Genomic DNA, 26,256 nt, shown 5'->3' with positions numbered 1-26,256 from the left:
CTCTCTCTCTCTCTCTCTCTCTCTCTCTCTCTCTCTCTCTCTCTCTCTCTCTCTCTCTTCTTTAAGAAATGCTCTCCGGGATGAAGCAAGCGACCGATCGCGTTAACGTATAGGTTCCTTCACACATGGGCCCCACGGCGGCGTTACGCTCCAAGTCGATTGCAGGTTTCCAAAGCGGTCTCGGAATCGGCTCGCGATTATGCGACCAGTCTATTTCTAGAAACGAGCCGACATACGTACTAATTATTTTTTATCGTATCACTTGTCTTTGGTGAAGCGATTGAAATAAGAAGTCAGATAATACAGAGTCGCAGAAGAAGTATATATCTCGTACGAACTCTCGAGGATATCGCAATCGGGTCTCTCTGCAGAAGAGAGAAAAAGAGAGAAATAGAGAGAGAGGGAAATAGAAACGAGGATCATAAGGGGATAGAGTATCCGCGATACCTGTACCATCCGAGTATCGCAATCGGGTTTTCAGCGAGCGAGAAGGGGCGGAACGAGAGGAAAGCGACGGGGATCATCGTCGGAGATGCGAGGAGGAGGAGGAGGAGGAGGAGACGGCGCGAAACGGAGAGAAGCAGCGCATAGCGTGTCCTGATATCGCGAGCGCGAGCGAGGTCTACAGAGAGGCGGAGAAACAATTGGCATTCTGCACGCACGTCCGATCGAGGGACGAAGGGACGAGGACATGGTGGCAACGATGACGCGAGGGGGGGGGCCGCGGGGTGGATGCACGGTGGCATGCACCTGTGCATTGCCGCCATATACGACGCGAAGTTATGGCGTTTTTCTCCACGTACGGCCGCCGTACGATATGTGCGCTACGTACATACGTACGTATACGATCGTATCTCAACCGGCGAAACCAACTCCATTTCTGGAACGGTCCGTGTCCGTCCGTTCGTCTGTTCGTACGTCTGCGAGTGAGCCTGAGCGCGAGCGCGATCTCAGACCGCCCCGAGAGATAAATTAATTGTCCGCAAAGCGTGTGCGTAACCGCGTGCTCGCGCTCACGCATGCACGCACGTACGCACGCACGCGGTGAAAAACGCCAAGACGGAAGATGCTCGTGTTTATTAGACACGCTAGATGAGTTTGCCCGACGCCGTTTTTCCGCCAACAACGACTCGCTTTCCGCGGAAACAAGGTCTTCCTCCGCTCTCCTCGCTAAAGAGCTGCTGCCACTTTTTCGTGAGAAATGGCACAGAAGCACTCTGTCGATCCTCGTTAATGTGCCTTCAACACGAAAAAAGGCGGAATGCACATTGGAAATTTGTTGTAGAGAGTACAAAATAAGCCGTGTTCCGATACGCGTTGTACTGAAAATCTTTTAGTTTGCGTACTCTTTAAATTCTTTGAAATGGAAGTTGACTATAAAGAATAAAAACTAAGCCAGTCTTGAAAAAGTATGGTTCAATTTTCAATCTATAAGAGTGAGATTTCACTCTTCAGACTGAGATTCATTTTAAAAGATTTACTTTCTAAAATCTCTTTGAAGTAGAATTCTAAAGAGTGACAAAAGAGACAATTGAGTCAGTGTTAAAAGAGAGTAGCTCAATTATCAATTTTTAAGAGTGAGATTTCACTCTTCATAGTTAGAGTCCACTCTAAAGATTTTAGAGAGTATACTTTACGATACTCACAGTATATATCGGAATATGACCTTGATATACCATATCTGAATCCATTGAACTCTTAAAGAATGATTTTCTAAAGTTAAAAATTATTGTGTTTCCAATGTGTTTTCATTAATTTAATGTATGCCTGTCTTAATCATTGCGAAGGAAAATGAAAATAAACTTGACACGCTTTGCCTATTAACATAAATTACAATGCTATATTATTGAGGTCGAACCAATCTCTCCACAGCGATCGCGACGCTCAAATCTGACTACAGTTCTTGAGAAATACACGAAAATATGTAAAAGCCGACATTGTGTATCGAGTTCGAAGAAAATAGAATGTTATTCCTTGTCATGATGTTCTCATATATTTTTGAATGTTGGAAAATTGGTGCCAACGAATCGATTAAAAAGACAGTTTTATCGGCGGGGGAGAGAGACAGAGAGAGACGGCCACGTGTCCATTGCTTACCAAAATATCAGTCAGCTAGCCAGCGTGCTCTCGAGCGAAGTGTGTATACCTACCTACCTACCTGGCGTGTGCCTCTTCTCTTCGCGGCATAAAGTCGGAACGTAGTTGTGGGTGTAACCAGTTTCCCGTGGGCTTAGCTGTCAAGCCCACGTGGGCCGCCCACGCGGGCCAGATATATTACTACGCCGCAAGAGAAAGAAGACGGCGCACGCGAGCGCGAGCGGGGCTACGGGGAGGGGGCGAGAGGAAGTCGAGAGGAGGAAAGAGAGAGAGAGAGTGGCAACGGACCCTTCAGGAATGAGAGATGCGGCTTGCGACACAGGAAACAGTTTCACCTGGAGGGGCGTGCGAGCCCCGCGCAGCATCCAGCACGCCAGCAACAAACGTGAAACTAAACGCGCGCGGACGGACACGTGGGTGGGCGCGCGCGCGCGTGCGTGAGTTTGCGATGCGTGCATATCGCTTTCTTGACGACCCGCGCTTTCCGCGACTTCAACGAGAGGCTCGGCCGATGATCGGCAAAAGCAGCGTTTTACAGCGTTGTCCATTGGGAAAACTATAGTGCAACACTGTCCGTTTTTACCAATGAGAGATAAATTTTAATCTCAATTCAACTAACTCTTTATCTTTTTCTGTTTCTTAGAATTAAAACAGATGAACAGCTAGTTGAACCGAGAACTTGTTACAAACGATTTTTAGCCTTCCGTTGACTAAGTTGGATTGTGAAAAGCACGCAGACGATATTTTGATTACGAATCTTGATTACTTAATCCACGTACTTAAAAATCTATTAAAAAATAAGTAAATTACAATCCAATTTTTATGATAGTAAAACTAAAGGTTTCACAAGAATTTTTTTCAGATTTTTAAATAATCTAGAACAAAATATAAAAATCTCCACTGAAACTGAAAGATTCACGTTACTACAAAGTGTAAGTGATCAACGTTAATCATCCTTATACGCGAGAAAAAAAATTAATTGCAGAGCGTTCGTAAGCATTTTTTCCCCTTATTATGTCCCTTTACCTCTAATATTCGCTGCAGTTCTTCGCATTCTGAAATGTAACACCTATTTACGGTTATCCCGCCTTTTAAGGGATAATAACGATTGCGCGCGATTGACTCTCTCTTTCCGATCGGTCGGCATCGCACGCCTGTTCCTGTAATAATCCTTTGCGAAATCGCGCGAGACAAAAACGTTACATACGTCGTGATCGAGCCCGCGATGTGATACAGAGTAGTGTTTGCCTGGCGATTCGTTTCTTGCAATTACTAATTAATATGCCTCAGGGGCCGACTTTCGCCCGTAAGAAGCCGCGTCTCTCGCTTTTGAACGATGGCAGGTGTTTATCGCGCAAAAACGATTGATTTACCAGTACGATAGTCGAAACGCAACGACGAACGCTTGGAACAATACCGACACTGACACCCATCTTGTTGTCAGCATAGGCACTATATAGACGTTGTCAGTCAGCCCACACGTGGTAATTATCGTAACACAGATGTTGAGCGATTTCTCTCGGTGATTTCTGAACTCCTCCTCCAACCGATTTGTCGTCCTAAATCTAAACCGCTGTTAAAGCCGTGTAACATTCTCTCGTAACATTTAGACGATATTATTCGAAAACTTCCGGTTGGGGAGGTCTAAAGTCATGTAAAAAACAAAAATAAAGCACTTAGCATTTCTAATTTGTTATTAATAATTCTAATAAAACTTCACTATATATTTGAAAAAATATCTCTTTATATCTCGGAAATTAAATTTAATGAAAATATTTTGATGAACAGGTTTGAGCTCAGCGTCGAAAATCTTAAAAATAGTTTTTACGTATTTTTGTACAAAATTTTGTAAATTAGTGTAGCTCTGTTCCAAATACTTCAATCTCTCCTATTGACATTCATGACAAAATTATCGTAATTAAAAATTATACAAGATGTGGTTAAGCTTGTTAATAAAAAATGTTTTTATTTTGCATCTATGTGTAATGGCAATTAGAATTTCTCAAAAATATATCCCGGACGTATGTCTCGCGCTTATGACGTTGGATGTGCAACGAAGATGAGAATCGTGAAATCTCGGGAGTAATGGCGAAGCTTTACAAGCTTGAAGTACGATGCAACGCGCCAGACGTCCATTCGGCACCTCGTGCGTCGTCGTCGTTTTCCAAGAAGAGCGAAAAAAAAACAGCACGATATCAAGGAAGAAGAATAAAAAGGTTCGAAGGGGAAAAGAAACGAGAAATAGACCACAAGCTCAACGCGCATTCATTTAAAAACGTTTTAATCTGCAATGCAGAAACACAAACGTGTGCAGGATATCTAATTTATTTAAAGAGATTATTGACGCTGCAATATTTATAAGATTTTTTAAAACAGTCTTGCATCGCTTTCTAAACAAGTGGCTCTCTATGCAGAAAAGTGTGAAATAACAGCTTATCCGTTAAAGTATCGTAACTTTTTCGTCAAATGCAATGCAAATCTTCACGGCATCCGCTTTGTAGAAAAAGAAAAGAAAAAGCGAGAACATCGAGAAATGCGGCCGTTGAAGAAACAGCGGAAGAGGAGAAAAAAGGTAGAAGATGTTGTGGGTGGAGATTGCGAACGGGATGGGAAAAACGCGAAAGAGGAAAAAGGGATGCGACCTTCTTGTCGATTGATATAACGCCTCGATTTGCGTAATATACTCCGTCGTAAAGCTCCCGGTGATTTATCCCGGTAAATAAATAGATTTCAGTGTTGTTAACCCCGTTTTTAGGAGGAACATCGCGCGTGCCACACACGCGCAACAACCCGCGTCTCTCTCATCCTGCGTCCTCCTGGCTTGCGTCGCAAGCGTGTGGTGCAACGTTCGATGCGTGGGTCGTGGGAGGTGGAGCGCGAGAAGAAACGCGCTCGCGCGCGATTAAAAATACTGGTTTCCTCTCCTCGGAGGCGACGGGGCACGAGGAGGCGAGAAATAGAGAGGGAATCGTGATATTTAAGAATTTCGAGCAGAATTTACGAGCGCCAGACGGTCGACTCGGTCTACCCTCTTTCTCTCTTTCTTTCGGAGCGAGCGACATAGTAAATGGTGCAGATACGGCGAGATGTCGGATGGACCGATCGTTTCTAACGGGCTGACTCCAGAATTCTTTCCACGCCCATCGCACGCGATGATTACTCGATCCGGGACTCGCGCATTCCCATGTTAAACGCGGAATATGAGAATAAGCCGAAGACTCGTATAACCACCTGAGACCCGAGAAGCTACATTTCAAAACAAATTAAATCTCTCTATTATACTTTGGAATATTTCTGAAAGGGTTCTGGGCAACTAAATAAACGCGAAATATACACATCATGTAGATAATATAGAAACACTTGAAGAAAATCTTTATGTAATAATTACTTTAACCCTCCGGAGTTGACGCCAAAATCTGTAACAGTTACTGGCGCTGAGTCTGCCAAGACTCATTTAATTTATGTTAACCTTTACAGAACGGAAAAGCCATTATAGTGGCGCTGAAACAGTGTCGCATTTTGAGAAATATAAAACAAATATACACACCAGAAAAAATAAAATTTTTTAAATTAATTCCCCTGTTCTTTAAACATTAACTAAACAGAGAAAAGAATTTAATAAGTTTTTTTTCAGTGTAGTGTTAATTTCAAAGAACCCAAATAACTTAATTTACATTAAAAAATTAATACTAACAACGAGTATATTTTATTATAATAAGAATAATCTAAATTCGCAGATGTAACGAATAAAAAAAATAAAATTATAACATTTTTTACAAAGAGATTTATATAGTAGTTAATTGTAAAAAAATTCAATAGGCTCACCATCAGCTCCGGAAGGTTAACATGTAGTTTAGAATTGCAGGAAATTATTTAAAATAGCGCAATTTGGTACCATATACGATTGTATCAAAATGCACGACGCTTGTAATTATAAGTAAATAATTAAGCTGACAATAATAAATCAAATAATAGAAGAATCCTTTTGATCGAAACAAATCTTTGCGCTCAATAATATTCATATTTAAATTTGCAAATACATTTTCGAGTTCTATAAACTGCGTGCCAATTTAATTTGTCCGGCTTGAAACGCAATTATAAACTGAAGGTGAAAATAACATTAAAATTACACAATGACACAAGTTACATCGATGATCAATTTAATAATAATGCCATATAATAAGCATCATAAAACACAGCAAAGAGCTCATTGCAAAAAATGTCTCACCTCAGCATCAGTACGTAATATTCGATATAAATATAACATTGATACCTGTGGAAAGAAATAATTGCTCCATTTTAAATTCTAAACTACGTGCATACATATTTTTTTAAAGAAAACGCGATACATTTACTCGGCGATAAGCACGATGCTGATGACCAACAAAGATAATGCCGTTTGCGCATCAGGGATAAATCGATCGTTAAGTGCGCAGAAAATTCAAAGTGCAACACGTCGCGCTCGACGCGCGGGGGTCTCGTAATAATAAACACAGGGGAAAAATGTAAATCCGCGCGTTATTATCGCTCCTCGAGGGGGACATTACGAAAGAAACAAGTGCGCACGTCGATTAGAAGGCGTAGCCGGTAGGCGGAGCATGCCGTAGCCGTGTTAAGCTTACATAGACCGCTAATATACACGAAGCGGACGCGCGCGAGTTCTATAAGTCTCTTATAAGTACATACATGCGTGCGCGCGCCCGTGCGTTTGTATGCGTATCGCACGATCGGCGCATTAAACGGCGTCCCTCCCGGCTACCGCGCGCCGCGAAACGATCCATGGCCGCGCGGCTGGAACAGCTGGAGGAACGTGGGCGCTGCTCCCCGACGTGAAAACGAAATAAATAGCACACTGATTATCCTATTAAGCGAATTAACTAGCGGGGTAATTATAAGCATATTACACGCCTCTCCTCCCTCTCATTACGACTGAGAAGATACACGAGTCTGCGCCGGGCGTTCGTAATTTGTCAAGGACAGAAACGATTCCCGTATGCGTCAATTTGCTTGTCGCATGTATTTTTGCTAATATAAATTTTAGGTAATTAATAATTAATTAACTGCGGTAATGTTTGTCGCAATTATAATTGGATATGAAATACGTAGTAATATTACATATGTTACAATTATTTTTATCATTACTTTCAATTCTTTTTATTTAACGTTACTTTCTACAATAATATTTTGCCAAAGAATGTTATTTGTTTCCAAAACTTTTTTTTAATTATTCTTCTTTATAATTTTATCATATAATATTTCGTATTATTATACTGTATTTTCTTCTATTTTTTAATTATTTCATTATTTAATTAAATTTTAATTCTTTTTATATGTAATAACATAGCTTGTATATATTTTAATATTTTCTGTATAATTTTGGTTATTCCCGAAGAAACTTTTCGTAATTATTCTTCTATTATTACTCTTATTTTATTACATAATGTTATCATATTGCATTACTTTTCCCTATTTTTGTCATTTTCTATTAATTTTTTATTAAATTAAATTAAAATTTTGTTTAGATATATTTAATACCAGTTAGTTTTTCTACGTATTACTTTAACATTTTACAACATAATTTTATTTATTGCCGTATAAACTTTCCTTAATTATTCTCTGATTATCATTATCATTTATACGGACGTGCGTTCGTAGAAAAATCAATCGAATTTAATATATAAATAAACGTGTTTGTCATTAATGCGATCTTTTGTAAGTCTGTACGATGTCTACATCCGCGACGCTTGCATTGAATAGGAAATAACGCGGGAATGTCAATTAAATATAAATATGCTGTAATGAGCGGAATATTAAATGCAACAAACGTCAAACGGACGCCATCGAGCGTTCATCATGACGATATTCACGGTTGTGCCTTCGCAGTTCTTCCCCGCTCTTTGACGTAAGTGCACAGGCGTGCATTCTCCGCCCAGCTGCTCGTCGGGAAACAATGGCGGGAAACGCGCCACTGAAAAATTCAACCGGTCGCCAATAAATTCGTCGGCGAATTCCAATTAGTATTCTAATAGGGAGACCGACCGTCAGTACCGCTTGGCAAAAATTAAACGAAATTAAAAGAATTTATGCTTAACATTAATTTCGTGCCTGGAGTAAAAGTATGATTATTCTTACAAATGGATGAAGAACAGAAATTATATATCACACTTTATGTGTTTTTAAGAGGATTTTGTATTCCGCTTTCTATTATAGTGCATGTAAATTAAATATTTCCGAAGTCACGATCCTTCAGAGGACTTCTCGTCTCTTTAACTACGAGAAAATAATGAAAGATTTAAAATAGTTCGCCTAGAATGACTACAATGTTTCCATTAAGGGTTCCGCAACCGTGTTGATAAAGTGGCTGGTTATTTGGAGAATGGAATATTCCATGGTATTCGAGATGTTTACGCCGCTCATCTTCCGAAAATCACGTAGGCGTGGAAGAACAAGAGTGAGGGGGAGGGTCCTTTGGTTTCTATTTCGAAAAAAAAAAAAGAAGAGAAAAGAAAAATTGTCCCGTGCTGCCCTGTCTGAGGAGGATACGATGAAGGGGAAAGAGGAAGAAAAGATCAATAAAGAGTGAGAATTAGAAGATAGAAGACCGCAGAGTGGTGGACAAGAGAGATAAGCGTTTGCACGGGGAAGAGCGAGCCGGAGAAGATGACAGAGGAGAGGAGCCGACACAACTTCTCTCGCGATCTCCGGGCTCGCAGGCTTTATTTATACCCAAAGCTGCCGTATTATTGGATCACCCCCGCCCGACGTAAATGTATCTTACGCGAAGGCTTACAACACGTCTTTCTATTTCGTGAATGCCCGACTTCTATTCCACCCACTCAGCGTCCCGGTGACGACATGGCTAAAGGGATTCTATCAGGCTCGCGATGACTTCATTAAAAAATTTTACGTATTTGCGAAATAGATATTTTTTTTAAATTTCGTTTGTTTTGAAACTCGAATGCTAAGCACATATTCTAATACAAATTCAAATACGTAATAAGTACCTTCATATATCTAGACATGATATAATTTTCCATGTAAAAGTAATATATAATTATATATAATAAATAACATAACTATATTACACGTTTAAATATGTAAATCCATTTTGTTTGCAGTATATTAAACTAAAGCTTGTATATGAAGACACTTATTACATACTTGGATTTACAGTGAACATGAGATCACCGCGATAATATACGGTTAGCGTTTACCGTAGGCGAATCGTAGAATTGCGAGAGCATTCAACATTCATAGAGCTTTACACTTAACACACCAACCAAAGGAAGTTTCTATTTACCAGAGTTTCTATCAGGATGCAATATCTTGTGGTCATATAGGAATCCCCAATAAACGCGTCACAATTTAGCGAGATATATTGCAAAAGCTCCCTAATATTCATAGATCTTTCTGAATAATATCGATTTGATAATTCTTACTTGGACGCTGCAAATTGTCCTGTTAGAACGCCAATATAATCCTCCGGTCGTAGAAATCCCCGATAAACGCATCGCGGTAAGTGCATGCATTAGCATCGCGTTTTATGCGCTTTCTTGCGACACGATCGTGGCATATGGGATTATCGATGCTGGAAGGCGAGTAATTTGTCGAAATTGGTTGAAGAGCGGATCCGAAAATTGAGGTCAAACCAGTAGGAACGAATTCACGAAGACGTAATATTTATGGGATGCTCGAAGGAATTCGGTGTCTTCCGGAACTCTTTAACACTTTAACGCCGCGCTTAGAATTCCGGTCGCGCTGATTTATTTGCCGGTCGTCTCGTAAAGCAGACGCGTAAGAAACGTGTTAGCGAAATAATCGTAAAACCGACGACAGCTTTGGGTGGTCTTCAGTTATGTCTCACAAGTCAGAAAATCAGGATCGAAATAATTACATGTCTAATGTCGACCACAAGTGTAAATGCTGTTATAGGTATATACGAGCATTTCGACGACTTTAATAAAGACTTCTACTTCTTTTTATTATTACTTCTATTAGACATGGAAAAAAATAACTTTGCTGAAGTATTCTAAACATTTAGGTAAATGTATATGCACTTAAAAATGTAGATACAGATTTACGCTAGGCCAATGTTTGTATAATTCTCACCGTGTTGGTTTGGTACAAACATCAACATGAAGTGGATTTAACCATTGTGGATTTAACATCCTGATTTAAGGGGATTCTATAATGAAGCAAATTACCGATATTTCGTAATTCTAAAATATCTTTAAATTGGCTTTGCAGAATTGCAAAATTCTTCTACATGATTAAAACACGCACAAAAATCAACTATACATCGACGTGTAATCTGTGACCAAAAACGAAGAAAAATAAAAAAATGTCACTTATTTTTGGCATGTTATACAGCCGATGATAATATTACTACTAGAATGTCAAAACTTTTTACAGCATTGTTTTTCACGTTTTTCTACATAATTATTTTAATTCGTCATAATTATCTTCAGATCTATATTCACCTAAAATTTTAGATACTTTAGCAAAATCGTTTTTTGTTTGTACAATTATTTGTGCGAAAGTCTATAACACGCAAATTGTAGAAGTAAAGTCGCAACAATTCTTACTATGTATAACATTAAATTATTATCCAATTATTCTTACAAATGGCTCGATTATTGCTCGTTGAATTATCGTGAGTTCGTACACAAAAAGATTTTGCTAAAATATCTAAAATTTTGCGGAATATACAAATCTGAAAACAATTTGTTGGACTGCTAAAATAATTATGTTGGAAATTAAAAAATTATGAGCAATGCTGCATAGAATTTTTAATATACTAGCAACCACAGTTTAAGTTTCCAACAAAATTTTACTTTCAGATCTGTATCTAACGAACTTTAGATGTTTCGTCAAAACCATTCTTTTCGTGTAATCCGCGCGTTGCATCGCAGAGGGAAGATACGGCCGGAGCAAGAATCAAAGTGGTAAAGGCTGTATGCCTCGATGCACGTGGGGATAATCGCCTTACCCCAAGGAATGCACCGACGCAAATCTGCATTCTATGGATAGCACGAATGCCTACGGCGGCGCGTGGTTCCCATATCTCACGGCATCCGGAAACTTTGCAATTAACACGAGAACCCAACGCGGCCAATGCGTAAGAGACCGATAATGAATTTGGTTCAAAATGAGCGCCCCCGATATATCCGCACGCATAATGCATCTATATAAACGCTCGCGTAAGTAGACTCGCGTTACGAATCGATGGGATTTCCATAAGGAGGTAGTATCGATACTTACAATATTAGCATCGTGAGTTTTATTGCAATCGTAAAAGATGTCTGCCGCAAGATTTATTATGTTTACTGTGTAAACATTTGGAAACACTGGAATATGATAGATAGTAACCTTAGCAATGTTCCAACGCATTAATCATTCGTATATTTGTACACGCAAGCTCCATATAAATAATTACAGCTGCTTCAAATTAATAGGGGTAATTTTTACGGGAAAAATAGATATAATTCTCTTTCGTAAATTTTTTGAATATTATTATATTGTACTAATCTAATAATACATCTATAGGTATACGTTCTTTCGAATATTCTATAAGAAAAACGCTCAATGCGCTATAAAATTGTTTATTTTAAATGTCTAAATTTAAATTCGTTGTTCTGAATATTTCTTCTAATATCTATTAATAAGCCGTGAAATATGTTTGAGAGTTATTCTTCTTGAGAGTTTCGCTTCCCGTTCTCCCTTACATATCGCCATTAATTACGATGTGTTGAAACTTGATTTCGCGCGGAACTCAGAGGATGCTCGACCTCACGGGGTTAAGAAATTAGCCATAGCGGCACAACGCGCAGCGTGGCTTACGAAGCGAAATAACGACGAGTAGCTCCCAGAAATGCGAAACACGGTGGGAATTCGCGTAAGCGCGATCGTCCACGAGCCACAAAGTCGTAACCTGCAGTGCCACCGGCTACACGGGACAACTATGCACGTGCGCTGTGCTTGAGAAACAAGGAAAGAGAATGAGAGAGAAGGAAAGGGGATGGGAGAACCATCGTTTCGTCCAGCATATCTCTCGGTAGCTAACGCCACTCTGGTCATTAGTATCTATCTTCTCCGCGTCTCTTATCCTTCCTCTGATGCTCCAATCTACATAGATTTGTTCCACTATGCTCTGCTTCGTTTCGCTCGGATCTGTGACTTACTCAAATCTTCATTATTTATCGTTTAATTATAAAGTTGGAAATCGAGAAAAACATATGCAATGCAATGAATCTTCAATTTATTGTATTAATTTACTACAATAATTGTAATGTCTGGAATTTTTTTAAATTTTCTGAAAATATGCGAATAAAATGGTTTTACTGAAATATTTAAAAATTTAACTACATCTAAAAATAATTATGTTGAACTATCATAATAATTATGTAAAACACTTACAATGTTAATAACGATGCTGCAAAAAGTCTTAGAACATTCTAGCAGCCATTTTTAATCATAATTATTATATCTTGATGGTTCACAAACAATATTATTTTCAGATCTGCGGTTAAATTTTTAGATATTTTAGCAAAACTGTTTTTTCCCATGCATGAAATAAAAATCTTTAAAATTGTTTGAGTATACTTCGAAGTTTTAGTCCACAAGATTTCTTGACAATTCATAAAACGCGGCCACAATTGCGACATCACAGAACGAAGTCGAGGTATGTCCATAAAGAGCAGCGTTGTTACGACATATTGTTGAGTTTGTGCGCCATAGTATTATTAAAGAGACTAGAGTAGAGTAGAGAATTGGCAAACTTATTTTGCAGCAACTAACCGACCTGATTTAATTTAACGGATTGGAATCACTAATTAGCGCGAATTATTATTACCATACGATGCGATAATCATGGAACGCCGATTGGAAATTGTGATCAAGTACAAATTATTATAACCGTAGGTACAAAGTGCAAGCAAACACTATGAAATCTTATCAACGCACTTCAATCGCGATAGCCTTATCCCTTAACGAGCATTCCTGATCGGTATCCCCGTTATCGATCCTGGAAATCACGTTCGGAAGGTAGATGTACTCGTGATTATACATTTTATTGTACAAAGGTAGCATCGGGTTCATACGGATAAAAATACTAAAATACACGAAAACTGATTACGAAACGAGAAAATATTAATTCCTAGACGATTCTAAACGCATTGAGGTGGAACCAAGAAGGCGGAGCGAAGAAACAAAATAAATGCCAAAGTAGAATCGGCTAGAAAGTAGAAGGTATTATAAGACGCGGAGGGTAGACGCTAATAACCACGATAGCACTTAGCTAGTGAGAAAAGGAAGTACAAAGGATCAAATTCCATGATAATTTTGTCTTGCTCGGCACGTATGTTGTTTACGTAAGGAATACAAGACGCGATAGATCACTCCGAGGGATTTGTCGCATCGCGAATAAGTTATTCCATGCCAAAGTACAATGTTACCCGAAATCTCAGTGGGCATATCTCAATCCCGAAATAGTAGTTCAAATGTAACTACACGCAAGGAATTTAATCATTACTCATCAACGTCGGCTTAAAGTAGAAAACAACAGCAGGAAGTTGCCATGAGTGTAATTTTCATTCAACGCTGACTAATTCTAACAAGACGCGAGAGATCGAAGGAAAGAGGGAGAGCTGCCAATTTAACATTCGTTGACGATTCGAGGGAACCTGAACGAATTACGAGTTCAGCTGCAGCAGCACTGAAGTAACAAATCCCACCGCGGATGAGCCATTATGCTCAAAGGCAGTACGCCAGGCATTTCGCCGGCACATTGGCTGCTTTGAATTCAGATTGCACGGCCATGCGGCCTCCGCGTTTTTGTTCTTCCTCTTTCGCAGGCAATTTATGCAATCTGGCCCGCGTCGTGCGCGTATTTATAACCGCCGGCCCTTTGTGTGTTAATTTGTATTCGGGTATCTTGCGCGGAGAACGAATCGTGAATCTTCTCGATCTTTTTGATCGATTCAACGCACCTTCGCATCTTTGCATCTGCATTTTCCGATTTACAGGAAAGCAGGTTTCAGTTAAAAACATCAACTTATGCGTAATTAAAAGTATGATTAGGTTACGCTTTTGTGGCTTTCACGGGTATTTTCTTCAATTACCAGAAGGTTTGCGGGTTATCGCCGTGTTTTTCTTCGTTATTAATGCCAACATTTCGCGAACCATGCTGTTCACTTCATCATACGATTAGGTTAATTACAAATTTAATTTAAAATAATCTTTCTCACATATTTTTTTGTTACAAAAATATTGTTGAGAAAAATTTAATCTTGCTATAATCAAATATATAAAAGGACTATCCAGAACCTTTTTCACAAAAATAAATATATTATTTAAAAAGTATGTTCAATGTATGTCTATTTTAATCTTGATTATGTTGTTTTATAAAAATATTTTGTACATATTAAAATAAAACAATAATGTTAATAAAAACAGAATTAATTTCTTTCTTTAATTAACACCCTGTTGTAAAAATGATTATTGTACAAACATTATTTTAACTTTAAAAGGACTAAAAAAAACGTGTGATATGCGCAGGATAAATAACGCAGCAGGAAAGATCCGCGCCACAAGTTGGGGCGAGTGATCGACTTTGATCTCTGCGGTTTTTATAGAAGCATCCCGCGTCATGACTTGAGCTTTCGCGGCTGTCGCGACTCCTCCGCGGAAATCCCACAGAAATTGGAGCGAGATGCTGCTGAGAGACGGGAGAATTTCACGAGCGAGCGACCTCTCCGCGTCGCGTCTCGCCGAGGTGCAACGCACTCGTTCGAATAAAAGTTCCACGAAGAGGAGGCCGCTCGCTCGAATTGGCCCCTAATTTCTTTCCCATAACTAAGGAGGCACACTTTATGACCGGCGGCTCCCTTTTTCTGTTGCAGCGTTGAAGGTGAAGCTCATGCTGAGGCGACCCATCAATCAGCTGGTTGCGCAAGGCATCATGCCACGTAAGTGTTGATCCGCTTGTTTATTACACCGTTTATATACATTTTTTTTTCCTCTCTATGCCGCGGAAAATTGCGCTTGTACGACTCAGGGCTGTTAAAACTCTCGCTGATGCTCGCGATGGTTGTGATCAACGTAACTCTCGTTACGACCGTCATTGAACATCATTGCCGGCTAGTCTCTGCGGTCTTAAAAACGTCTTCGCCAACACGTGGGATCGATTGATACACGCACGAGTTAATTATCGCGCCGTTCTCAAGGATACGTAAGAAGTATAGGACTGATATCTAGGACACATCTAGATTGTGTAAATTGCTTCGCAACAATTAAACAAATTGACAATCAGTCGTTTTTTGTGAGATTTAAAAAGAAACGAATTAGGTCGCTTTTAAGTCGGTCAATTAATCTTGTAATAATTAAATCGGTCGTTCTAAAAAAAGACTTAATCTATAAGATAAATAAAGTTTTTAAGAGAAATTAAGTTTTCTTCTCTAAACAATTACAATAAATTTGTATTTTTTAAATATTGCTCCTTTTATACTTCAAAAGTATAACACTAAAGAAACATAAATTTGAATTATTATCATGAGTAGGTTAAATAAATATTATAACTTATTAATCATCAAAAGTGAACTAACTTTATAAAAATTGTTAAAATTATCACAACTTAGAAAGAATGATTTTTTTTTAAGATGAAAAAAAAATTATATAAATAATATTTGATCGTGTTAAAAATATATTTGTTTGTAGATATTATTTGGCAATAATTTTCTGTTAAGTTAAAAATAATTTTTCCTTCTTTCTGAGGAACTTTTAAAGTAAGTTGAGTCACTTTTAAAGTAATAAGGAACGAGATATGCAAATATAACATACCTATAGTTCTTTAAAACTTTTTATGAACACATTTTAATAGTTAAAGAATACTCAGTATTTTGCGTTTTATATATCTTGTAAAAGATGTGATGAGCACACTTTTTTTCATTCTCTTACAACGCTGTTTTCTGCATGAAACAAACGACTCGATCATTTTTCCTCATCATACCGCGGACTAAAATGAAGAAGTAAAAACACATTCTCGCGCGGCGTATGGTGTGCTCGCATCCGAAATCCCCGAAGCGATCAACGGCAGTCTAGTTGCCCGGTAGATTTACGATGGGTACCAAATGTTTACCAGAACGAGAGCACGAGCATCCAGTAATTATTTAGGTCACACCCTAAAATATTACTCTTGTTATCGTGTGCGCGCTGGCGCGTTTATAGCGCCTGGTATATCGTCGGTCTGATGAAAATACGCGGTTTGATAGGCCTCGTTCGACTTAATACGTAAAGCCGCGTGTGTGCACATGCATTTCTATGCCGTGCGCAGGGTTCATTCATCTGCGACTTTCTGGGGCTATAAGTTAAGCCCCGTATACACATTCGCGCGCCTGAAAACAATAACCGTTTTCGCAGAAACCGACTGATTACTTTAAAACTCCATTATCAGAAATTGATAGAATCCCGCGAAACATCTTTTTCAAGTAAAAATTTCGTCCGCTAATATTTTTTCTTTGTTTTTACTCTTTTTACTTGAACAACGTTATTTAAATATTAATGTCTTAATTTTCTCATACAATTTTGAAAGATATTTTCAGTTTCGTATTTTTTATTTACTATTACATATTCTTATTCTCTATTATATATATATTCTCTTATCTAGGAATTTATTAATTTATTATTTCGTATATATATATTTTTATATATATTATATATATGCTATTATTTTTATTATATTTTATAGACTTATGTGCTTTAAGGTTTATGCTGATGTCTCACTTTTTGAGGTGCACATTTTCCCCTTCTCTATTCTACTCTGTATCTTAACTCATATTATTCTTATTTTACACTCTTATGAAACTACACGTTTAATTAAAATTTTAATTACTTCTGAATATCGTTGAGTATGGATATTAGAGACACTGAAAAATATTCACTGAAAGGTAAAACATGATCGTTATAAATGCTAAGAATGCTAAGAATGCAAATTGAATACACTTATGCAATAATACGTTATGTTTACGACGGTATTAAATATCCGCCAAATTTGTTGCTTCTTCACAGTGAAATGTGCGCCAAATCGTACATCATCATACGTATTGCCATCGCAAGTACGAGCAAATGCAAATAGACACGTTTTTCTCCCGAGATGTCAATCGTCGTGTAAAAATTGCAGTACCTCTTGTTTTATTTTCCGAATCTTGAGCCTATTTCAATTGTGGAAAGCGACGTTTATTGCGGAAAATTAACGACGCCCCTTGGACAGTTCATCTGAGATTAGAATAGTCGTTGCAAGGACGTCGGATGTCCTTGGAGCTCATTTCAAACTTCTGATATCTCATTCGCGAAAGGAAATATCAAAATATTCTAGAAAATATCTGTCGTGTGTGGATTTAATTCTATGCGGCATACATTTTTCTATCAGTCCAATTTCATTTCAACGAAACTTGATATTCGGTAGATTTTTTAGGAAATTTTAATGTATGATATCATAACACTTTATAGAAGACTTAAATATTAAAAAAAAAAAAGAGTAAAAATATAATAAAACGTAAAAGTTTGTAAAAATCATTAAAAAATTGAATAGAGAAATATTAACACTAATATAATATATTTATCTAAAAATAGGCTATCAGTGCTATTTCAATGTCTCTTCACGTCGTATATGCAATACATAGAAGAGAGAGACACTAAGTCCATTATTATATTAACATACAAAACTGTTTATATTTTAGAAAAAAAACGATTGAACTTTCAATCTATGTGTGTTTGACTAAAACTCTTTTACTTAATATAATTTCTATTATTTACTAAATGTTGAATAATTTTTTTTTAACATCTCATGTATCAATACCATCATGGTATGAATTTAAAATAACCCATATCATTGAATCAAAGGCATATTAGCGTTTACCAACACAATAAGAATTATACAATTTTCACATAATATTAAATCTGATATTTTTTAGAGTTAATGACTTCGAAAAGGAAGTGACGCCAACGCGGGGCGACTCATTTCACGATCGCAATTACTTGAAAGAACAAGGCGAGAAACATACATAATGCGAAAAGATGTAAATTATAGATCGGTCCATAAATGATCTTATAGTATCCCACTTTAGTGCGATCTTCCGCGCGAGAGATCAGAAACCCCCTACCTCCCATTACTTTTTTATTTTCCCTTCGTACCTTCACAAAAGTACCGTAAATTCTCCGTAACGAGCCGAAGAGTAATATCCGACGAGGAACGCGTTGCATCTTTCGCGGCCGCGACGACGAGCAAGGGAATTACATCCACGATTAATCTCGAAGACGCTAAAAAAAACTGGCGACGGGGAAAGAGCCGGACGGCGTGCCCCGTTCCACGACTGGTTGGATGGAAACTTACGGCACGCGGTTAAAATACCAGGGCGCCCGTGTATTTTCACATTTCCGCTGCCGACATCGGCGACGCGATCGTAGGTGGGGTACGTGTCTTTTATTCCGCGTAATGACGACGTGGACGTCTGCATGCGTCGCACCGACAGCATCCGCGTCCGGAAATAGTGATAGGGACACATTTCGGGGATCATTTATCCACCGATTTAACGGCGTTGGAGAATGCGGGAGTCTGAGGACACGTCATGTTAACACCAAAATGTTGCCTTTGAGGACCATCGTTCCGGAAATTGATGCGTGTTGCATGCGTCACGTTGCGTGCTAAGAAATTCGGCGTTTATTCTTCTCTTCTTCTTTTTTTTTTAAAGAAAAGTCCATTTGATCAAAAGACCGAAAATTGCGATCTAAAATTACGAATGAGAAAGTAATAACAGCCCTGTTTCGACTTTTTTCAAAGCTACTCGAAGTAGCTTTCACCGCGACGTTTCAGCGCAATGTCGTGCTCAAAATTAATCACGCCCGGACGAGCGAATAAAGTACGATATAAAAGACACGAATATTTTTCTTGCACGCGCAGCGTTGAAGACGCCACCGGCGTTTCACGAGCAACGGAAGCAGCTGGAAAGGGCGAAGACAGGCGATCTGCTGAAGGCGAAGATCCAGCAGAGACCAGGCAGAGACGAGTTGGTTCGGCAGCATATCCTTGAGGATGTAGGTCACGTGGATCCAAGTCTGGCAGAGCGGCAGCGAATGCTGAAGAAGGCCAGGCTAGCCGATCAACTCAACGATCAGCTCAGTCATCGACCTGGACCGCTTGAGCTCATCCAGAAGAACATCCTTCATACTGAAGAACCCATCGAGAGAGCGGTCAAAGGTATCTCGCGATAGCCTCCACAAAATAATTATGTAGAATTCTCAAACACTGATCGTTAGAATATATCAAAACTTTTTGCAGTATTGCTCATCATACTTAAAATTATTACGTAATTATTTTAACGATTTAGAAAAATTTCAGATTTATATCCAACTAAATTTTTCTGTATCTAACTAAATACTTTAGCAAAATTATTGTTTCCGTGTACATGTTAACGCGATATTTTATAACGAAATTCTTCCCTTAGAGGGTCACATTCCCTTCAAGGCCACCTGCGAGGGGCAGGTGACGAAACCCCAACATCCGGATCACTACATCACTTTCGAGGATGACTCTCAGAGCTCGGAGGGTGCGCCTTCGCCGCAGCTGGAGTCACGATCATCGGATGTTCTGGAAACTGCGGCCGCTTCTGCGGGCATTGTCACGGTTTCCTTGAGCATACCGTCGACCGGTGGTGCCGTTGTGGTTTCGTCGACATCACCCGTCTTCCAGCAGACGTCTACGGAATCGACGATACAGACGTTCGCCGAACTTTGCAACACCGTTGTAGGAACGCAGCAGCAACAGAGTCAGCAGCAAGTTCCTCAGCAACACACGTCTACGCAGGTAAGTTTTAGCAAGAAAATAATAATTAATATAAACATTTATCTTTTTACTAGATTATATACAGACATGCTTCATTGGAATTTTATCTCTCATATCTAGAATTAGCAGTTTTCGAACTTGATCTCTAAACGTTTATAGGCGACAATGGAAGCGTTAATCGAGCGCGACGAAGATTAATCGCGCAAGTCTCGATGACAATTTAGATATTTAAGAGGTCGCCGCAATTATGTCGATAGCGATCGATATCGCGTGTCAGTCGCATTGTGGAAGTTTGAAAAACAAGATGACCTCTCTTTCTCTTTTAATAGGCGAGCCAAACGACGAATGGCCCGTCGACGACCCTCTTACCATTGGCGCCGGCGCCGAGCCCGATGTCCCTGGGTTCTACGACGTCCAGTTTGAGCCCCCTGTCTAACATCTCGATAGCGTCGCCCCCGGCGCCACCACCGGCGGCGATCACCCCGCGGCCCCAGCCAAGCCCGATAGCCGCCGCCGCCGTCCCCACGTGCCAAAGGAGCGACGCCCCCGGGAAGGACAAGAACAGAAAGAAGTCGAAGACCAAGAGCCAGCCCAAGACCCGTACGATCAAGTTCCACGAGTATAAAGTAAGTTCACTTTCAATTTATTGTGTCAACATTTCGGCGACGAGAACAACTGTGTCATTCTGTGTGACTTGCACGAAGGAGAGCAACGCGAGGGCATACGTCGTTTTTCTTTTATCGCCGTGTTGCAAAATGATACTGTTGGTTCTCTCGTCGGGAGGTATCGATTTTATTACGCGGGGCATTATGTCTTCACAGAACAGCCATTGAATCGCGATGGAAGTTATTAAAGGGTATTCTCAAAGCATCGAGATTCTGACATCACTGTTCACGCTCATCGATCCATCGCGCGAATCTTTTAACGTAATAGATATTACGTAAGACAGTATACGATTGTCGATTGATTAGTACTACTTTCTTTTAATGTTTAATTAAAGAGTAATTTTGTAATAATACAGTATTAAATACAGTATTGAATCGGCGGTAATTTAAATTGATTTCTACATCAGATGCGTTCGAAGTCAAATCACTTCAATAATTAATTAATTTTTAATTTCGTAATTAATTTAGAACGATAAAACATTGATCTAAAGATTAGCGGGTATTATTACTGAAACGGAAATTTATGTAATATACGCTTCCTCCTTTTTTCCCCTTTCGTATTACGTAATTTTTTTTAGTACTTTTGTTTGGTGCATCGAAATTATCCGATTTAAGCTTAAATTACTCGGCGTTGCTAAAATTATTCAGTCATAAACTCGAGTCAAAAGATTTTAGCGGAAAAGTTTTGCTCAGTCGCGCAGCAGTGAGTTCGATAAGCGCATGAGAAACGAGAAGTGCAAAGTAGTTTTTAATCCGAAGTACGACCAGAATGTACACAGAGGTGTGCGATAATTATCGTGTACCCGGGACCGCCGGGTGGTACTACAAACTAGTGGCGGAGTGCTCGCCGGTCAGTGTGGGCTAACGGAGGGCCGCATTTCGGCGTGGCAACCAGCGCACGGGACAAAAAAACAAGACGGGCAAAAAGGACGACATGAGAGCAAGAAAAGGTGGTCGTGGTGGAGGAGGAGGAGGAGGAGGACGAGGTAAAAACGAGTACGGAGCATGGACCGTGAATCTCGGCTCCCGTGAGCCGCCGCAGAGAGCGGCGAAGAAGCGCAGAGAGCCCCGGTCTCTCGGGGCCCGGAGGAACCTCGGAGGTAGATCGTATCGGGTGATTAACTCTCGCGATCTCCCCAGAGCAGGGCTCAGGGCCCCACCTCGTTAGCTCTGAGTAATTCGAGCGCTAATTGCACCTAAGAGCGAGGAAGTCAGGGAGCGGGCTGCGCGGGGTTTTCTCCCCCGGACCCCGATAGACGTCGAACCGAATCGAGCCGCCGGGCCTCGAACAACGCGCGGGCCCCAAAACATCCGAGATATAGCGTGGCCGGTGTGAAAGCGAGCCGGGAATGGGCGTGCAAATGAGGGCGCAGAAAACATCTTGATGTATCATTTATCACTCGGCCTGGCCTGAACCGGAGAGCTACGTCACCTACCTACCTACCTACCTTGGTCTCCTCTTCACCGGGCGCCAGACAGTGATGTCAGGAAAATATATCTCAAATCTGTTCACGGGTCGCGAGCGCAATGTTACGTAAAGCGAGATACATAAAAGCGGGGTTTATTCGGGTTGCAAATTGTATATAATTGTTATAATAAATGGTTAAGCGCGCGTTGTATTTTTATATTTTTCTTACGTAATAATTCTTGCTACAGGGACCGCCAAACGCGCAGAAGACGCCAGTGTCGTCTAGCACTTCCGGTCTCGGCGCGCAACCCGGTGAGACCAGTTATGAGTTACTTCTCCAGCAGCAACAGCTGTTTCTGCAATGGCAGCTCGAGTGGCAGCATAAGGTACTGGTGCATGTATTGTAGCACATGCATTACAGTTAAAACTTTTTACAAACAAAATAATTATATATCTATCTCATATTTTAGATAAAATAATTTTTGTTTGTTTTTTAAAAGAACTTGTATTGTACCATCTCTCCCAAATATTTGCTTTTCAAATTTATATAAAAGTAAATTGAAAGATCTTTTTCTCCTTTTAATTTAGTATCCTCAAATCATCTTGCCGGCCGCACAAAAGCCGCTATCGCTCACAAGTAGCGGCGCGAGCGATGCTGGTAGCGTAAGCGGAAGTAGCGCGAACGCTGCCAGTCCGGCTCCGTCGAATTCTTCGAACAATCCTTCAGAGCAGCCCCCACTGAGGCCTTTGGGCAAACTGGAAGATATGAAAGGTATATTGAAATCGCATTAGAGAAAGATTGGTCGTAAGGAACAGAAAATTATTTAGTGTATCGCGTTTGTAGTGAGCGACTTAAAGGTGGAATTGAAACGACGGAATCTGCCGGTGTCGGGTTCGAAACCACAACTGATCGAGCGATTGAAGCCCTTCACGGAATCGTCCAGTAGCAACACGATCTCCAATTCTACTGGACCACATATGACGCATATGGGTCATATCCTAATGGACACGCCTGGCCCGATGGCGACGGATGATTCCAACTGTCAGGTCAAGAGCCCGAGCTCTATTGTGAAGGATGAACCGAGCAGCCCGCGAACGGCTTCGCCCCACAGTAGCGAGCATGAAGACCCGTCGAGTCCGCCAGGTAAAACGTCATCTCGATATCTCTTCGTTAGATTGAGCATCGCTTTAAGTGTTTGGTGTATGTACGAGAGGCGATGAGACTTTCGAGCGAGGCTGTTGATTCGAGAAACAGCACACGTGGGTGTTTTTACGACGCAGTTCGTGTTTCAGGAGATGATATCATCAAAGTGCAGAGGAAACGGATAGAGGAATTACAACGCGAGCTGTATAAATCGCAACAACAGCTTCAACAGATCCGTCAGACACAGCCAGCCACGGTGCGCGCCGAGAAGCTGGCACTTCAGCAACATATACACAACAAAATGCAACAGCAACAATTGGCTTTACATCTGCAGCAACTTCAACACTTGCAGCAGCAGCAGCAACAACAACAGCAGCAGCAGCAGCAACAACAGCAGCAGCAGCAACAACAACAACAACAACAACAACAGAGCCAACAACAGACACAACCGCAACAAGCTACGATTCATCAACTCAACGCGAAAGCGAGTCTTGCAGCTTTCCTGCAAGCGCAACCAAACAATGCCACTGCTATTCTTGACTCTGCTACTCTAACCGCAATTAATAATAAAAAGAATCAGTCTAAGAACAGTACTACTGTCCAAATACCTACGGCTATCGTCCTAAATTTGGCGAAACCGACAAAGCTGAATGGCTCACTTCTTGGTGCTCTCATGGCGCAAGCACAAGTTCAACAGCAACAGCAACAACAACAACAACAACAAACAACAACTACTGAAGACATCAAACCACCTCCACCGCAGTACGATGAAGCTGCTAAGTTACTGAAAGTACGATTATTTTTTATTATAATTCTAAGAAAAACAAAATTATAATTTCAAAATAAATTTTATAATATTATAATTTTATAATCAGTAATAAGTAATAAAAATTGTAATGTTCAAATTCTTCTAAAACTGTATGAATAACTTTGTCAATTGTCGTGTTTTATTTACAGGTTAAAATCGAACCAGTTCAAAAGAGTCACATAAAAAGTCAAGTAGTTGACGACGTATTGGAGATTCTGATCAAGAATGGCGAACTACCTCCAAGTGCCGCGCAAGATCCGGCAACTCCCACGACCCCGAATCGCCAGCTACAGCCAAATCTGGTCTTCACCGCGCCAGCGGACAGTCCAACTCAATCGTTAGTTTTTACGGCCAGCAGTCCAATGAGTCCGATTAGTCCGATACCGATGGAGGTGTCTCAGAGTGGTTGTCCGAGCCCATCAACGCCAGCACCACCGCCACCGCCGCCATTACCATTAACCGCATTCTCCATTCAGTTACCTACTGCACTTCAACAGCTACAACAGCAGGAGGAGATTACTCCCTTCGGCACGGATCTTCTAACCTCCGAGGCCGAATTGGACGCCGCGATGTTACTCAGTCCTCAATCAGTGCAACAAGCTTCCCCAGATCCTCAACCGTCACAAGAAGTGACTCCAGATAATGCAAATTTGGATCTCAAAGTACGTTTCCTAGAGAGAAAATTTATAAAAAAAAAATTAAAAATCAGCGTTATTTTTAAAACAATTATGATATTAACAAAATCGCAGATGGAATTAACATTTAAATTAATATTATATTTTTTAGGAACTGGGATTGGACTTGGAAACATTGGATCCAATGGACTTCGGTCAACTGGACTGCGACATGCCGATGGATATGGACGATCCCGATTGGTTGGATTCGCTAATGCCGCAATCGCCACCACCTTCTGCGACAATGCCATCGTCCAACCATCAGTCTATCACTCCATCAATCAGTCTCTCATCCACAGATATCTACGACCCGCTATTAGGTAGCAGTCAGTACTCATTTGATCTCTTTAACATGGAAGACTCTGACTTCAAGATGTCGACCGACTTATCTCCAATGACCTGGGATAAGGTAGACTTTGCGACCTAACCCGAGATATTCTCTTACAATCCGGCGTTATGTACTTAACTCTCGGTAGATAATCAAAAGTATAATTTGAGATAGACAAAGAAAAGCGAACAATGATTGCGTTGCTTGAGGTCTGTCCGATGCATTTTATATAAGTTGTTTTTCGTAACATTTTTGCCTCTGATGCATCTTGCATAAATGACGTTACGAATGTGTACTTATACGCGTGCGTCAAAACAAGAAGTGTTGATTTCGAAAGTATACCTACTTTAAAAAATAGGTACATAATCACGCGTTATTATAATTAACAATTAAGCACGAGAGAAGGCTGTCGAATTATGAACTAGTGTTTGACACACGTGTCATCTTTCGATCTTCTTCGAACGCATGTCATTCTTTTGATTGATGATCTATCAGAAAAATATCTACGTATATATAAAATATATAATACATTTATATATAAGATTTATATATGTATATGATATATACATATATATAACACTTATATGTATGTAAAATGTTTTTCTTCGTGGAATTAAAATCTGAAATAGCGATATGTGTGCGTGCATGCCGCTCGTATATAAAAAAGAAAAGGACCTAAAGTTCCAGGACCGAGAAATCAACTTTCAAAATTCTCCCAAAGAGTCAGCTTACGACAGGTTTTTTAAGTTAGTTTTTACTATCCAGTCGTGTGTTGCTTGGATTTTAATAACTGCGAGAAATAGCGTGTGCGTCAAATCAAGAAGACGAGAAACATTTGCGTATATGACCCCCTCGGATAATCCTCTGTTTCCAAATGCCTGCCCCTCTCCCGCAACCGTAATTAATCGTAACATAACTTTGCATAATTAAACACTTACAGAATCTAATATAACAATAATTATTGTAAAGATATACATACATACGCATATATACATACGTATACACATATGTAAAATATACTTCTACGTGCGCCTGACGTCTACGAGTCGTGTAACGTTTGAATATGCGAGTTCGGGGGCCTTCCAGCGCAGCTATACATATTTTCTAAGCCACAGAGCATGTGATGTTAGGAATTATTGCGTATTTTAATCGATAATCATAATAATAGCGATGAAATTGTAGGAATGGCTGCGCGCGCGAGCGAGCTACACAATCGTCACCGGGATCGGTTGCCACGGCGCGGTCCTTCGATTTTTCCACCGCGACTAGTAATCTTTTTGTTGTTTTGTGACATTC

General features: G+C 40.0%; 1 protein-coding gene across 1 annotated transcript in view; it reads left to right on the top strand.

The window, feature by feature from the left end:
• LOC108775162 (MKL/myocardin-like protein 1) overlaps positions 1–25,059 on the top strand; it is a 100,994-nt gene extending 75,935 nt beyond the window's left edge. Inside the window, exons 5-14 of the mRNA XM_018541449.1 lie at positions 14,997–15,062; positions 19,052–19,348; positions 19,596–19,954; positions 20,263–20,559; positions 22,255–22,392; positions 22,595–22,778; positions 22,851–23,150; positions 23,300–23,940; positions 24,108–24,620; positions 24,745–25,059. Coding sequence (XP_018396951.1) covers positions 14,997–15,062; positions 19,052–19,348; positions 19,596–19,954; positions 20,263–20,559; positions 22,255–22,392; positions 22,595–22,778; positions 22,851–23,150; positions 23,300–23,940; positions 24,108–24,620; positions 24,745–25,059 — 3,110 coding nt within the window. The remainder of the gene's footprint in view (positions 1–14,996; positions 15,063–19,051; positions 19,349–19,595; positions 19,955–20,262; positions 20,560–22,254; positions 22,393–22,594; positions 22,779–22,850; positions 23,151–23,299; positions 23,941–24,107; positions 24,621–24,744) is intronic.
• Positions 25,060–26,256: the final 1,197 nt, after the last annotated feature.

Source organism: Cyphomyrmex costatus, unplaced genomic scaffold, assembly GCF_001594065.2.
Source record: "Cyphomyrmex costatus isolate MS0001 unplaced genomic scaffold, Ccosl1.0 scaffold29, whole genome shotgun sequence".
In the NCBI taxonomy this organism is placed as follows: Eukaryota; Metazoa; Arthropoda; class Insecta; order Hymenoptera; family Formicidae; genus Cyphomyrmex; species Cyphomyrmex costatus.
This window is presented reverse-complemented; position numbering and strand designations above follow the sequence as displayed.